Source organism: Alligator mississippiensis, chromosome 8 (assembly GCF_030867095.1).
Source record: "Alligator mississippiensis isolate rAllMis1 chromosome 8, rAllMis1, whole genome shotgun sequence".
Classification (NCBI taxonomy): Eukaryota; Metazoa; Chordata; order Crocodylia; family Alligatoridae; genus Alligator; species Alligator mississippiensis.
Window position 1 is genome coordinate 40,920,686 of NC_081831.1, and position 12,627 is coordinate 40,933,312.

A 12,627-nucleotide genomic window follows, 5' to 3' on the forward strand; every position below is an offset into this window, starting at 1 on the left:
AGACACAGCATTCTGTTTCCCATTTTGAAATTTCTGTATGATGTTGCTGACACAGAATGGCTGAGGGGTACCAATCTAGTGCTAGCTGTATTTCACTGGTTGCTACAGGATGCCAGAAATATATATCTACGTCTGGAATGTACTTTGGGATGAAAGGTGTTGCTGTATGGATATTAGGGCTGTGTGAAATTTCGGCAGTTATTTCATTCGGTGGTGTTTCGGGCCATTTCAGCACCTGAAACACCGAATCTGAATCAAAACAGAAGGCTCCAAAACAGCTCTGAAATGAATCAGAAGGCTCCAAAATGTTTTGGAGAACTTCGGGGTTTTGGAGCCGGGCTTGCAGGAAAATAAAAACTAAGAAGAGGGAGGAGGGGAAGGACTGCTCTGATATTGACATCTAGCTCATGGTTCCCCAGCCCATGGTTTGATTCCCCAGCTCTCTGATCATTTCCCCAGCTCTTCCCAGGGAGGTGTGGGCCCCCGCTCGGTGCTCCTGGTTTCAACAGGCTGCTGCTGCAGGCTGGGGCCTGCGGCAGCCGCTCGGTGCAGCCCATGCTGAGCGCACTGCAGTGCTGCCGCTGGCCCCAGCCTGCAGTGGCAGTCTGCTGAAACCCGGCATGCAGATCCGAGGGGCCATGCCCCCCAGGAAGAGCAGGAGGAATCAAACCAAGAGCTGGGGAATCAAACCAGGAGCTGGGTAGTCCCTCGCTCCACAGGGAATAGAGATCCATGCCATCGTCTCCTCCCTGTTGCTGCCTGCTCTGTGCATCCCCAGATCTGTGATCCCTCCAGAGCCAGGTTGCACAGCAGGGACCAGCACTGCCCTGCCGTACGACCTGGCTCTGCAGGGAGTAGAGATCCGCTGGGGTCTCCTCACGGCTGCTGCCCGCCCCACACAGCCCCACGTTGCGGGGGCAGTGTGGCACAGGCAACAGTGGTGAGGAGACCCCTGGCATGGATCTATGCTCCCTGTGGAGCCAAGTCACATGGCAGGGACCAGCAGACTTACTCGCCTCTTTGCGCTGCTTCCCTGCCCTGCGACCTGGCATGACAGGGATCAGAAATCTGCACGTAGGTCTCCTCACCTGCACAGAGGGTGGCAGCCCTCCCTCTCCCCTGGATGAGCCACCCACTGCCCCGTCCTACTCCCTGCTGGGGCTCCAAGGCCCCAGCCCCAAGCCCCACCCAGCTGGGTAGGACTGTGTGAAGCTTCCCTTGCAGCCTGTTCAAAACAGATTCAGAAAAGATTTGGCGGAGCTGACTCTCCAAAACAGATTCAGCGAAACAAAATGGGACAATGATCTGAAACACCAAAATGAATCTCTGTCCTCCAAAACGGCCAAATTCAAAACCGAATCAAAGCACAGCCATTGCGTGCAGCCTTAGTGGATGTGTAAAATCATTATACACCAGGTAGAAAAGCTACTTATCCTCTAGAACTTTCCCTGTCTTGGTGAAACTAACCCTGCTACATATCTGTTGCTCTTCTTAGTTCATATCCAAAAACAATCATGAGTAAAAAAAATAAACTCAGCCCACCCAATGAAAGGAGGTTTTTTCACCCTTTTGAGTCTACTGGATAGTTTGCAATGAAGAACTGGGTAAGATACAGTTTGGTTCACTCTCCTCTCTCCCTCCAGGAATACACCATTGATGTTTTTTTCCGTCAGTCTTGGAGAGATGAAAGGCTAAAGTTTGATGGCCCCATGAAGGTCCTACCCCTTAACAACCTGCTGGCCAGCAAGATCTGGACCCCTGACACCTTCTTTCACAATGGCAAGAAATCAGTAGCCCACAACATGACCACGCCCAACAAGCTTCTGCGCCTGGTGGACAATGGCACCCTCCTGTACACCATGAGGTAGGTGTATGTCTCCTGGTCCCTGATAGAACCAGGGTACGCCCATGGTTTTACAAATTCCTATGCATAGGTGGAGCCCAGGTAGAGCGTATGGTGTGATCTTACAGTATGCTATAGCCAGGGCTATGCATATTCCCTACTGTACCAGTGTATTTCATCCCTAACCTATAGCTTTCCTGGCTACCCTCATCCAGTTCTACTGAGTGCAGCTCCATGAAGGCATTTCAGTCCTGACACACCACATTCCATTGTATGACCACTGGCCCTCTCCTAGGTGGAAAGTGGAAACCACTAATGTCAAATTGCAGGGGGAGCTATGGAGAATCACTGTATTTTCCAACTTATTTTGACATCCAACTTCTTACAGGATATGGCCTCAGCCCTCTATTATTGGTGGGAGAATATCAGGCAGTATGGTTTTGATGTGCAGCTCAAATGGCCCACTTGATCGATAAGAGGCCTTTGAACACTCTAGTGAGATCAAGATAGCTTGTGAGACTTTTTTTTCCATTCCACATTCTATCCAGAATCTAGAAATGCCTTATAGTTTTGATCGTTAGTCAGGAAAAAGTTAATCAAACTCTGAAGGCCATTTTGGGGTCAGTTTGGAGCCTGATGGTTTGAAGGGAATGGTAAAATCTTGTTCTCTAAATCTGTAGTATGATAGAGCATTGTCTGGAGACTGAATAACCCAACTCCTCATTCTTAGGGAGAGATTTTCAGCTCAGGCTTGTGGACCCCAAGTGGGGTAGGAGGGACATATAGGCCAAATATGCAGAAAATGAACTGACAGACACTCTTGAATTCAACCTGTACCAGAGATCAGCACACATCAGGCTAGTCCCACAAAGTAACTTAGTTGCCAAAAAGCATCCTTGGCACCTAAGTGCAACTTCTAAGCTTCACTGATATCCATAAGCTCCCTCCCCTCCCTTGCCTACCCTTATAGCTTCCTACAAGGGGTATAAGAATGGGGCACGGCAATTGGGGTGCCTGCTTCTTACAGGGGCAGCTGTGACTTGTCTGGACAGCATGTCAATACACCATGCAGGCACTTTTTCAGATAATTATTGCCTTCCTGGCAAAACCTGTCACCATCAGGACATATTCTAGGAAAATCTTATTTCTCATGTTTTCCACAAATAACAATAGACAATGTATTTCTTCTGCATCTGGTGCCATTAAGGGAAAAACACTGGAACAACACAGACACATATATAGAGACATCCAAGCAAGTTTTGAATGACTTACCAGAAGCAGTATAGCTGGGTTAACCTGGCAGCTTGCCTGAGCTACTAAGCTCTTCTCAGGACTAATGCAGTTCTAGTGCTTCTAATACCAAAGCCTGCTCCTTCAGAGGTAGCTTGGGTATCTTTGCGTGCATTGTGCTTTGTAGACATTACCCTTGGACTGAGCTGCAACAAGATATATAGTGTGCAAATATAATGAGCATGTTTGTTTTCACTGGATATCCTTTCAGGAGCTAGTTACATGCATTCCATAGGTTTGGAAACTGTTTGTCCATGTAAAAAAATGGTTCTCAGTCTGTGGTTAATGGACTGAGTTACCTTTCAAGGTGGGGAGGTCTATGCATGAAACAACAACCTACTTGCAAATGTAACGTAAGGTCCACATAGATATTGATGGGAGAGTGTAAATCTTAGTTTTCAAAAATTGTTTTTAGTGTGTCTGCCTTCAGACAGCTCCTAAATAATAACATACATCAGCGGTTGTCAACTGGGCTTACGCGTACCCCTAGGGGTACTTAAAAGGGTTGTGGGGAGTATGTGGGTGAGTGTGTGCAAGCAGCCACAGTGCAGCACGTGGACGGCCAGGAGTGCAGCCTGGCCACATGGAGAGTAGCCAGGTCCTGCTGGTAAGTTTGTTGTGGGGGAAGGGAATGGGGCTGGGGAAAGGGCTGCCCTGCCAGGGCAGGGTGGTTCCCGCCGCTATGCGCACCATGGGAGAGCATGGGGGCGCATGCCCCTGGATCTGCATGTGGGGCAGGGTGGGCCAGGGCCATGCTAGGCACTTCCCAGCAGGGGACTGGGCCAGACTGCACTCAGGGTAGGTGGCAGTGGTGCTGGGAGGGAGGGCTGGGGGGCTGTGGTGAATTTTGGGGTGCGTGTAGTTCCCTCCCCATAGCCCCACTCCTGTAGTCCCCCTTGGTGAGGGAGGGAGTGGGGTTGGGGCTGGGGCTGGAGTAAGGACAGGTGCTGCCCAGTCAGGCCCTCCCAGGGAACACATAGTGTTGCCCTGTGGGGTCAGGCCAACTCGCAGGATCTCAATATTGGGCTGTTAGACAGGAGGGTGTGACACAATTGCACATGTACAAACACACAAATCAATTAGGTGCATACACACAAACACACTACCAGCTCAGGCACATACACATCCAAACCAGCCTAGGCACATGCATACCTATCACCAATTCAAACACATACACTATACACCCCAAAAGTTAGACACAGATCACTAATTTGTATATCACAAAATGACATATATATATATATATGTATATATACACACTCACCAGTTCACACGCATACAACCCACCTACACATACACATAGGTAAGTTCCTAACTTGGATGGTACAGTGTACATGTGTGTGCTTGGGGTACCTGGGATACTTGGGGGAAGGTTCAGGCGAGAGAGAGAGAGTTAAAGTGTAGAGAGTAAAAGTTGCCAGAGCCAGGATTAGAACTGGTGGACTACAGAGAAGCTGGCTGAGGAACTGAGGCTTGGGTTTACTTAAGGTAGACTGGGGCTGGAAACTGAGGCAGACAGCTGAGATATTGGGGGGCGGGGGAGCAGATAAGTGGTGGCAAGGAGGAGACAGCCAGAAAATAAACTGAGGCAGAAACCTGGTTGCAGGGGAAAAGGCAAAGGCAGTGGGGATAAGACAGTGGCAAAGAAATGGGAGTTTGGAGGCAGAGAGGAGCTCGGGACAGGTGTTGGAGGTGGCAGTGAGCCATAAGCAGGAGAGGGAGAAATGAAACAGAAGTTACAGGGGCAAGGAGCAGAGATTGGAGCAGGGCCAAACCATAGTAAAGCAAAACCCAATTTAGGGGTCCAAATAACAGTTTTATTAAACAGACAACACACTACACAGCCCCATGAAGTTACTGGTTCACACACACACACACACACACACACACACACACACACACAAACAAGCACTCCAATGGCAGCAGGAGAAAGAGACTCAGTGGAAGGGTTAGAGTACAGGTAGGGAAGAGAAGCAGAGTCATAGTCCTCGGTTGAAGAGGGGGTGGGGGGTGATAGCTACCTATCCAGGCTGGAAAGGGGTCCTTGTCTAGTAGGTGTTGTCCAGAGGGGGGTTGCCGGGAAGGCCTCTGGGTGGATAGGTGGTGTGGCATGGTGCTGGTCCAGATGGAGAGGACCCTTTTATAGGGGCAGACCTTGTGTGACCCTAGTAACAGGAGGCATGCCCAGGCAAGGGTCAGCCCCTGGTGTACTGAGCATGTGTGCTCCATGCAGGGATGTGCAGTTTTGGGTGTCTGTAATGGTGGGGTACAATGGTAGAGTTGCTGGTTCTGCAGGGTCTTTTGTCTTTCAAATGCTGAGTTCTTGTCTCTGATCCTGGGTGAGGTTCATGATTCCTGGATGAATCAATGCGAGGTGATGGCCTGGTCATTACAGGCCATTCAGTAGAGGCCTTCTACCATTGTATTTCAATCATTCCCAATCACTCTCATTCATCCAGGAACCAATTTACATGGGAGGGGTACATGAATCATACAGTTGCAACACAGGGGATGCCCAGGCAGAGGACACAAGGTGGAGGCTTGACATACAAAATGGTAACTTGACATGTCTTATGCTAACTTACATATATAGGCCTAAAACAGTAATCACACAATATAAAAGCAGTACAAACATAATAATTATCACTTATAAAACAGTGGGTATCAATATCAAAATAGCAGGGAACTTATTTGCAAAGAGGGGAGAGAAAAATAAAACTTACTACCTAAAATAAAATGTTAAAGCTTATCCTACATCTTAGCTTACTTATACTTATCTAGACAGGGAGAGAGGAAGTCAGAAATGGTTGGGGAAGGGGAGGGAATGCATTTTAAAATAAATAAAAAAAGAAAAACTGGGGGGTTTGCTACAATAGCAGCAGGAGCTGCCCCCTCCCCATGCAGCTCAGTCCCACTCCCCACCCTAGCAGCAGTCCTTTCCCTGGCCCCACTCCCTTCCCCCACAGCAAACTTACCAGCAGGACCCAGCTGCTTTCCTTGTGGCCGGGCTGGACTCCTGGCTGCCTGCATGCTGCCCTATGGCTGCGCGCATGCATGCATTCACCTGTGTACCCCCTACAACCTTTTAAGTATCCCTAGGAGTATGCATACTCCCAGTTGACAACCATTGCACTGGACAGGAACCCTCTCAATGTTTTTGGCTCAGCATTATCATGTTTTATGACAGCCATGCATAGCCTGCTACTGCTGGCACACATCAGAAGGAGAGAGCTAAATCTTGAATCCAGGGGTGCAGAGTGTGGGGGAAGCTCCAGTGTCTGCATGCACCCCAGGAAGGAATGAGGGCATGGGCTCCTGGATGTGGGGCGAGGGCGGGCTGCCACTGCAGCCTGGGGCTGGGGCGGCTTCAGGCTCTTCCTGGTGAGGGTTGGGTTGGGCTGCACTTGGGGCAGGCAATGGTGGTGCTGGGAGCGGAGACTACAGTGAATTTTGCAGTGCTGCAGCACCCCCCATAGCACCCTCCCACAGCCGCTGCCACCTGGCCCAAGTGCAGCCTGGCCCAGCCCCACACCAGGAGGAGCTCTGTGCTACCTGGCCCCAGCCCGCAGTGGCAGTCCACCCTCACCCTGCACGCAGATCCAGGGGCATGCCCCATGCCCTCTTAGGATGCATGCGGCAGTGGGAGCCATCCCCCCCAGGCTCCCTGGAAGAGATGCTCACAGCTCCATCCCCTGCTCCACCCCAGCTTTGCAGCATCTTCCCTTGCCCCAGGCCCAGCCATACTCCCTCCCTCACTGCAGGGGCCTCGATCTTCTCCCCACCCCCTTCCCCCATAACAGACTTACCAACCGGACGCCACTCTTCATGTTGCCTAGCTGCATATCAGAAATGGATTGGTATCAACCAATATGGCTTGTTAAAAATTAGACATTGGTATGAGCCCAAAAATTCTCAATCGCTGCACCCCTAATTATTAGAGCTATACAGCACTAGGTCTATTTCTCTGGCCTCATGTACCTTGTGCCTAAGGAGCAAAAACTGATCTTTCCATGCACCAGAGGTATTAACAATTTTCTAGATGGGGGGGGAAACAAGTCCATGTCCTGACCCTCTTTCCCTCCATGGAGATCTGGCCCCCAAAACAGCTCAGGTACCCAAGAGGGGAAGAGGCTGTACAGTGTTACCGAATTTCTCAGATGATGATAGAATAAATCCTGTTTCACTTTATGTGAGAAGGCAGTGTGTAGGCAGCCACATAGCTGCAGCTTTTGGCATGTTCATTAGGGCTGTGCGAAATGGCACTGTTCTGTTTCAACTTGAGTTTCATGGTTTTGTCAGAACAGCGTTTCATATCGAATTTCATTTCAATTTGAAATAGGTGTTCAGTTTTGCTTTGTCGAAACAGTGAGGCTGTTTCGACTCTGTTTTGAGTTTTGCTAGATTGGCTGAGGATAGGGAGTCAGCCCAGGCACTGATTGCTGCTGCTGGGAGTGCAGCCGTGGTTCTCCCCTGTCCCTCACCACCTTGCTGCTGGCTGCTTCAAAACCTCGAAACATTTTGAAAATTTTGAAACATTTTGACTAGCCTCATTTTGTTTCCAGGCTGTTTCAAAGTCCTTCATTTTGATTCAATTTCACTATTTCAAGCTTGAAATGAGTCGAAACAGTGTTGAATCGAAACAGCCAGTGAAATTTCATGCAGCCCAACTGTTCATACAGTTTGTGATTATATTCTGCCCTGTAGGAAAATAGAATTGCCCTGCACGTACATGTGCCAGAAGTTTAATGGAGGAACTCCCACCTTTTAACCTTATAACTTAGGGCATTTTCAGTGGAGCAGAGGATCCAGGCCTTAGCCCCCAGCCGAGGCCATGGACTAGTCAGTGGGGCCCAAACTTTTTGGCTGATGTGCCACAAATTAGCCCTGTGCCCTCCCCAAGTTCTACTTAGATCCCTTTCCCTTAGACAGCTGAGCAGCAGATTGGATGTTTCCTACCCTGTGCTTCTTGCCTGATTTGATGCTTCCTGCCCTATTGTGCTGCCTGTCCCCTCCCCAGTCTTCCATGTGCTACACACAGAGGTTGCCTGTGTGCTTGTGACATTTGTGCCACAGGTTGGACACCAGGGCTAGACATTTCCCCTGCACTGCTCCTGAGGCTGGCCCCATGAACCTTGCATTTAACATTCATTGCATAAGCAACACTGAGAAAGCTTCTGTCCCACTGGGAGCAGTGGTACAGACCAGAACCCAGTGGCCCTTTCCAGCTGAGGAAGCATCCCTCTCACCGGGATGTCATCCCTCTCACCACATATCTTCCCCTCTTCCTGACCCCACATATTTCCCTCTCTTAGCATCTCAGTGGACCACTTAGAAGAGGAGGACTGGACTATGATCTGGCGATTAAATCAACGTGCTAGCAAACAGAGGATGTGGCTCCTCTGAGTAAAGGGCCCAAGAACCTGAGACCCTGCTCCCTAGTAGCTTACCTTTTGAGCTAAAAGATTGGAAGATTTTCCTCAGCTCCCTCTCCTTTCATCATGTCTTTTGGACTTTCCTAGCCTTACACACACGCCTGCATGATGCTATTTTGCTACCCAGCTGGAGCACAGTTCTACTGAGCATGCTAGCATGGGCAGAGCTAAATCATGAACAGCACTTAGGCCTATGGCAGACATTATACTTAAGATCTGATTAACTAGTTAATTAAGTCTTACAGTGGTGATGTGTAGTGGGGTGCATGGGGGTGCACGTGCACCCCCTGAGAGTGCCAGTGCCCCCCCTGCAAGTGCTGGCTGATCGCTGTGATCACTGCAGCTGCTTCGAGGATCACTGGGGGGGGAGGGGCGAACCCCTTCCCCCCCACTCTGCAGGATTGCCTGCAGGCGCCCACACCGCAGTTGGCAGGACTGGTTGCATGGGGGGCACATCCCCCCCCCCCCCTCCGACTAAGGCAGCATCAGCTGCCCATGGAGTCTTGAATAGTAACCTGGGCAATTAATGGCATGATAAAATGGGAAATAAGTCCCAAATTATTCTACACAATATGCATAATAATACATAATAAATTATGTAATAATATTAAATACGTGGCTGGTTTCCATTGTGCCTTAAACTGAACAAGTGACAGGCTTTCTACCATGCAGCTTGATCTTGCTTGTATGTCAGGGCTCTGGAACTAGAGCTAGGACCCTACCAAAGTCTCAAACTAGCTCTGGTGTAGTCCTGGGGCTAAGACCAACAATTAAGTGACTGTCAGTCTCAGCCCCAGGACTGCACTTCTGGCTCCAGCTACCTCTGGTGCAGCCCCACGTGGTTCACCAGGCACCTGGTTTTCTATTGCCAGTGCAGGAGGAGGTCAGGATCATTACCCCAGTCAGACTCCCCCTACACTGGCAAATAGTAATGGTGTGATTGGGATTGGATCCCCAGTCCCCAGATTTGAGCATCTTGCTATGAACAATGTGGTCTGTCAGGAGGTGCAGTTGTTGGGATTGGAAAACAGATCAGTCCCCAGATTTGAGCATCTTGCTGTAAACAGTGTGGTCTGTCAGGAGGTGCAGTTGTTGGGATTGGAAAACAGATCAATTAAGTGCATCATTAAGTGAATGTGTGCCAGGGACCTCAATTGCCTAAAACTGCAGTTATATGGCAGCAAGAGTGCCATTTGGGCAGATAAGATTTAGCCCTATGCTGTCACCAGCCTGTCCTGACTGAGTGCACTTCTGCCCTGTCCTACTCATGGCTGTGACTCACAGGCCAAGCTTAGCCCTGCATGTCTATATGGAGTTGGACTCATACAGTATTGTCCAATCCTTTACTTTGTAGGAGGTCTTTCCTGATACCTCCTTCTTGAGGCATCAGGTTCTAAGATGAGCAATTGAATGTGTTTCAATACCCTATTATGAATACTAACTCTTCTTAGTCAAGTTAGCATTTATCTAAAGTTGCTCTGATGGAATAGCATCTCTGACACGTGCGTCCAGCAAAGTTACACCCATATGACAGTATTTATGGGTCCCTTCGCTGAACTGAGTGGCAGACCAGCTGGAGCTTGGCATCCAGAGATTTCCTGTCATCACAATGCAGACTCCTTGCATATGGATACGGCATCACAAAACAAACATCAGAGTTTAGTATCAGGGCAGTGCACCTGGATTTTTTAGTCTCCTTCCCAATTTCAACACAAAATCTCTCTCTCTCCCCCTCCTTCAGGTAGCTGAGCCATTTCCTCTGCCTTCTCCCTGCTTTCCTAACTGCTTGGACAGTTATTCCTGAAACACAGAGTCTTTAGTCCTATTATGCATCTTATCTTAGCTGGCTGAATTTCATGGTGCTCTTATCCAACCAGTGCAGTTCACAGAAGCCACATTTAGGGCACTGAAGTCTATCTAGGGCCTTGGGTTGAGTCTAGGTTGAGCAAAACTATGATTACTGAAAAACACATATTGATTTGCCACTGGCTGCAGGAATCTCTAGGTGAAATCAGTGGCCCATGTTATGCACAGAGTTTGGTTAATAATTCAGGGGTTGGCAATGGTCTGTACTTAAAGCTAAGCTCTGTTAAAGTACTGCAAAACTTTGCTGAGCCCTGGGTTAGGTGACCCATATGATCCATTCCTGCCTCAAAATTTGTAAGGCTGTCACCATCCTGATTCTTTGAAGATAGGATTCAATATTTTTAAAATTATGTCTCAAAGAACACTTCTCTGAAAAGCAACAGTAATAATGGCATGGCAAGGATCCACATTTACTATCTCTGCCATCTTCAGATTATATGTGCTTGAGTTAAAGCTGGTTTCTTTAACTGTTAGCCCTACAAACTCCTGAGAATCAGTACCTGAGAATCAGACTGGATCTTTTGTATTCAGGCAATTCAGGCAGTGTCACCCATAAAAAAGGCATGGAAGGCCAAATTATGTCCTTAGTGCAGCGGTTTTCAAATTTTTTGAGTTGAGCCCCCCTTTGAGTTACAGTTTTGTTTGCGCCCACCTCCATCCCCCTCACTGCAGAGGAGCAGTGCAGCCAGACACAGGGAGCCCCTCATCCTAGCAGCTGCCACGGCTCAGATCCACTCCACAGGGTGGGCTCCACCCGCTGTGGCTCCATTGCCTCCTGCCTTGGCCTCACTGCAGCTCTAGGCTGCACACCCGCTGCACTGGGCTCCCAGAGGCACAGCAGCCCACTGGCAGAGCCTGCCTGAGGCTCCCCGCCACTGCATCCCCCTACAAGGCTGCAGTGGTACCAGCTCCTTGCAGACTTCTTACCTGTGAACCCTGTGCTTTGCCCCTCCAGCTTCTCCCCACAAATTTTCCTTCACGCCCACTCCACAGTTTGAAAACTGCTGCCTTAGTGGCACGTATATGAGCAACTTGTCTTGAAAAGAACTGGATGAGTGCAATTGATTCAAAATGAGTAATGACCTCTGATGATGCTGTCATTCATGGCAATGCAACAGGAATGGTCAAAGAACAAGCTCAGCAGAGACATGGGATGTTTCTGTCCATTCAAATGCCTCAGAGGTTCTGTTGTTAACAAATATAGACCTAGGCTGGAAGGCTAAACCCAAGACTCTTAATTTGAGGGCAGCTCAGCATTGTGAAACTCAAACATTCTCTCTTCAATTTGCTTTCCTTGCTGGATCTAAAAGGGCCCATTTTCCAGTTCTGTTTTCTGCCCTCTGACAATGAAACTCCTGAAAACAAATAATGAGATTTCAGTGCTTCCAGAGCCAAATCCTGAATCGTAAAAAAGATTGAGCCTAAACACATCCAAAAGCTAAATCTAAGCACAACTTACTCAGCAGGAATGTAGCAATTGATCAATCTCCTGGAGACAGCAGAGTGAAGCTTAAAAAACGGGAAACCCCCATATTTAAGTTCCAGAAATTGGAGTCAATATCTCATCCTATAGTGCTACACAGGTAGCTACAGAAGCAATAATGCTACATCAAAGGTTCTGATAATGATAGCCATGAGAATGAAGCTGGAGAGGTTGCTGTACCATCAGCCCCAAGAGAGAGATGTTGAGTCTGGTTCACACATCTTGCCATTGTGTTCATCTCGTAAAAGAACATCACAGGAATTTAAAAAGAAGAGCTATTTCCTTGTGGGGTGTTTAATTTCTTATAAGGTCATTTCTTATGCGAGCAAAGCACGGGGAAAAACAACTTGGGTCATGTGTAGACTATATCATTCAGTATGTCTGTATTAGGAAGCAGCGCAGACTCAGTGAGTGCTTGCTTCATGCCCTAACAGCTGGAATGTAGGCACCTTTGTGTGGAGCTGGACACTTGCTGTTCATCTCATGTCTGCTTACTACTGTGTGCCCACTGCTGTGCATCTGGTTGGAGGTAGGTTGGGCATGCTGTTTCACTGTAAAATACCCTAGCATAGTCCTTTAGCACAGATGTGTCTTCAGAACTATGCACAAGAAGGATGTAACAGATGACTGAGGCAGCTTCTGATAGAATAAAGAATGCACTGGTAGGACGGTGAGAGCAGGGGGACCTGAGTCAGCTAATACATATAGCTTAG

At 48.6% G+C, this 12,627-nt stretch overlaps 1 protein-coding gene across 8 annotated transcripts in view; it reads left to right on the top strand.

The window, feature by feature from the left end:
- Positions 1-12,627, top strand: part of GABRA3 (gamma-aminobutyric acid type A receptor subunit alpha3) — a 243,038-nt gene that overhangs the window by 115,952 nt on the left and 114,459 nt on the right. For all 8 annotated transcript variants that reach the window (XM_019487955.2, XM_006273800.4, XM_059732686.1 and 5 more), the window contains one exon: positions 1,644-1,864. In XM_019487955.2, the coding sequence (XP_019343500.1) occupies positions 1,644-1,864 (221 nt within the window). The remainder of the gene's footprint in view (positions 1-1,643; positions 1,865-12,627) is intronic.